Below are 3715 nucleotides of genomic sequence, written 5' to 3'. Positions count from 1 at the left end.
TTCTCTTCGTCTGTGATTTATTTATTTATGAGAAGACAAGTCACGGATACAACACAGACATGTCAAGAGGTTACAGCACCACCGCGAACATCGGATTCACATTATGTCGTCAAATATACAGGAAAGCATTCTGTTTTATGCTTTAACTTCAATTTTACTTCACAGTTCAGACAGTCTTTTTACAATGAAATGAAAACATGAACGCATTTAAAATGCTTTTATTTCAGAGACTGAGTATTACCCTAATATCACATTATTTACTAAAAGTAGCACCGTTAAAATGTATTACTATCACGTGTCAGTACTTCAGGCATATGATGAAGCACTAAGACAGTATTATTGTGTAATTATTAACATTTTTCCAAAAGGGAAGCACCAGAAAGGCCAAGAAAAAAGTCTAAAATTTGAACTACGAAGGTAGTTTTTAAAGCGGGACAGCGGCTCGTTCCTCCTACAGTTGATTCACAGCCGGATGGACTTGAATGAAGCCATGTTTACGTAAAAATGTGAGATCAGAAGTCAGTTGTGGAAGCAGTGGATGACGTGGTGGTCGGGCCAGAGTTCTCATTTTTACAGTAATTAAAACAAGAAAAGAAAAAATAATCATTTAAAGACGAGTAAATACCAGTGATTCAGAAAGTAATCAAGAAGACAGTAGCTTAATGTTTGGTGATCAGAGACAACATGATAACCCAGCGAGAAAATATACAGTATTACATGAATTCTAGTAAAGTTTTTATTACCATTATGTCAATAACTGATGACCAACACAAGAGGAAGCTCTTCCTCTGATACATCTCGTCCTTCAGACACAATGAAACACCAGTAAATACACACCGTCAGAAACAAACACCTTTTTGTTTGTAATTGTTAGAAAGGACAGAATACAAGACAACAAAGACTTGAGAGATAAAAGATAAGAGTTTCTCAAAATCACAACACTTGCGTCCATTTTTCTTTTGATATTTTAAAGCTCAACACATGTGAATAAACTGTTGTCTTCAAAGTTTCAAAAAGGTGCTGACAAAAACTGATAGAATCTGTTGAAAATGTTTCAAAAGTGTGGAAACTAAAGTCAGAAACACATAAAACATATAGCGACACATCTGCATGATCACCACCATACACGTTCTGTTAAAGGCTGCAACTATAACAATTATTTTCATTATCAATCATTTAGTTTATAAAATGTCAGAAACTTGGGAAAAATGTTCATTTAAAAGAGAAAACTGTGACTTTTCCCCAGATATTCAGTTTACAACTATATAAAACCCTCAGCTGTAAGAGGCTGTCTGTGTTAATCTAATCGAGATATTGTGAAATAAAAGTGTTTTGTATAAAATCATGTTGATGTACAAGAACACACTGATAGAAATAAAGACTACATGAAGTCATTACTTTTGCAAATTGCTGAGCAGGGAGTGGACCCACTTCGCATCCGGTTTCACACAAACTTTTGAGCCGTTCCACCGGGTGATTCTGCAGAAAGACAAGAGTTATATTTTATTATTATTAAACAGCAGAGAGATTCTCACATTGTGTCACCAGCACGTTCTCTTTTGCTCTGAGTGCAGAAGTAGGTGATTAGCTTAGCTTAGCATAAAGACTGGAAGCAGTGGGACACAGCTAGCCGGACTCCCTCCAAAGTTCAAAAATAAGAAAAGAAAAAATGAAGAATGAGCTCTAGAGGTGCTGGAAAGAGCAGAGCTAGCTGTTTCCTACTGCGTTCAGTGTTTATGCTAAGCTAACTGCCCCGCTGCTCTCACTCCATAGCTACCGCATGACACGAGAGCCCGATCGATCGATTAAAAAAAACATTTGACAGATAAAATACAACACAGTATGTAAAATTGTTGCACCTCAAACAGCGACAAAATCACAACACCAAAAGGCTGTTGCAAGATGAATACTTAAACTTTTGAATGATACTATTCTATATATATATACTATACTATATATACTATATATATTCTGCTGACTATGAGTCTGATATGGAATATTTTACTTGTAATTAAGTGTAAGTAAAATTGCTAGGCTAGTATTTTTTTTACATATTGCTACTTTCACCTCTACTCACATCAAATATACGTAAGTCAGAACTATCGTACATCATAAACAATGAATGAGTAACTAAACAGTCCTGCAGTCTCTGAATCCATCTTGAATCTTGAATACTTACATGATTTCAGTCCGACGACAGTGTCCTGAAATAGGAATCAGCTCCACTTGCTTGATGACCGTGATGGGGATCGGAGAAGTGATGGTCCGAATGCAGCGACACACCTGTGTCGGAAGAGCTGTGAAAAAATTAAAAATAATGTTTAAATATTATACCTCAGCCTCAAAATGTCAACAAACGTTACCCCTGAGGAATCCAGGAAAAACAGAATGAAAAAGAAAACTCGAGGTCCAGTCAGGAGCTAATGAGCTAATTCCATTGGCTGAGACAGACGGCAAGATGCTTGAAAGGTCCAGAAAAAAGCAAGTAAGTGGACCTTGAATTAAGATTTATATTTTTGGACAATTTCCAACGTGAAGATTGAACTTTAACAACATAATATAACTATTTACTGACAGCTGTGACACTAAAGGTTTTGTACTTTATTTTTGTTAGATATCAAAATGAATATGTAAAGAAAATGTGTTGTTAGAGTGCCTAAAAATGTTTAGACACTTCGTGTTGTCCAGCTTAAGATGAGTAAAATATCATTATATGCAGACGACACCGTCTTGTTAACTTTAGTTTATCTAGTGTGAAAGCAACATAAACATCAATAAGCATAATAAATTGCCTAAAATTAGTAAAACATAATTTTATGCAGACGACATTGTTCCTTTAACTTTAAGTTGTACGAATTCCCAAAAAACTAAACCGAGACAAAGCAAACTGATTCCAGAGTTAAGAAGATTTTAAGACAACTCATGAACTGTTTATGAATACATCAAACAGAATAGTTACCGTGCAGAGAGGCGATGCAGCAGCAGAGAGTCAGTGCAGCCAGCAGCAGCAGTGGTTTGCTCGTCATCTTGGTGGTTGTTTTGATCTCTCAGCAACAATGAGGATGTGAGAGTGATGTGAGAGTGATGTGAGAGTGATGTGAGAGTGAATGAAGTCTGGCTTTATAAAGCGGAAAAAACGGAAGTGAGAACCGTCTTGAAACATCTAAATGTAAATATTGTGGCATCCTGACTTTTTTATGGGGGTTTTTCTGCTGAGTGAGCTTTGAGTTTCTTTGAGGGTCTATTTTTACTGATCTATCAACCAGCCTTCACTACCCATCACTGTAAAACACAATAGTGTACGGTACTACTACTCACTATTTATTCTGCACAATGTTGGATACTAGACCCCATTGACACCATGGTGGGAGGGTGAAGTCATGCCAGCAGACATGACTGAATGACTTATGGTAATATGAGAGGCAGTGGTAATAACATTTAAATACCTCCAGTGTTCCGATATCAAAAAGGAAAAGACAGTAAAGAACAGTATAGTACATAAAGGAACAGTTTATCTAAACTATGCACGGAAATATGTAAATTAGATAGAATATATGTATTTCGATGCGAGTTCCATCCCAAAAACATCCCCATGACAGCAGAATTTGCACACAAAGTAGAGATGCATCGGACCGATGCCGACGCTAACAGCTGGATCGGTTATCTGGGACAATGGGCCGATCTCGTTTTGGACACCATTATCTTAATAAATGAC

General features: G+C 36.6%; 1 protein-coding gene across 1 annotated transcript; it reads right to left on the bottom strand.

Moving 5' to 3' along the window:
- Positions 1-1081: 1081 nt before the first annotated feature.
- cxcl13 (chemokine (C-X-C motif) ligand 13) lies at positions 1082-3026 on the bottom strand. The gene is made up of 3 exons (XM_076078869.1): positions 2960-3026; positions 2180-2297; positions 1082-1479 (listed from the first exon to the last, which is right to left on the bottom strand). The coding sequence occupies exons 1-3, from the start codon at positions 3024-3026 to the stop codon at positions 1395-1397; spliced, it is 270 nt and encodes an 89-aa protein (XP_075934984.1). The 3' UTR covers positions 1082-1394.
- Between the last annotated feature and the right edge of the window lie 689 nt (positions 3027-3715).

This window comes from Anarhichas minor, unplaced genomic scaffold, assembly GCF_050575085.1.
Source record: "Anarhichas minor isolate MPS153535 unplaced genomic scaffold, ASM5057508v1 ptg000068l, whole genome shotgun sequence".
In the NCBI taxonomy this organism is placed as follows: domain Eukaryota; kingdom Metazoa; phylum Chordata; class Actinopteri; order Perciformes; family Anarhichadidae; genus Anarhichas; species Anarhichas minor.
The sequence above is the reverse complement of the archived record's forward strand: the minus strand, read 5'-3'. Positions and strand labels throughout refer to the sequence as shown.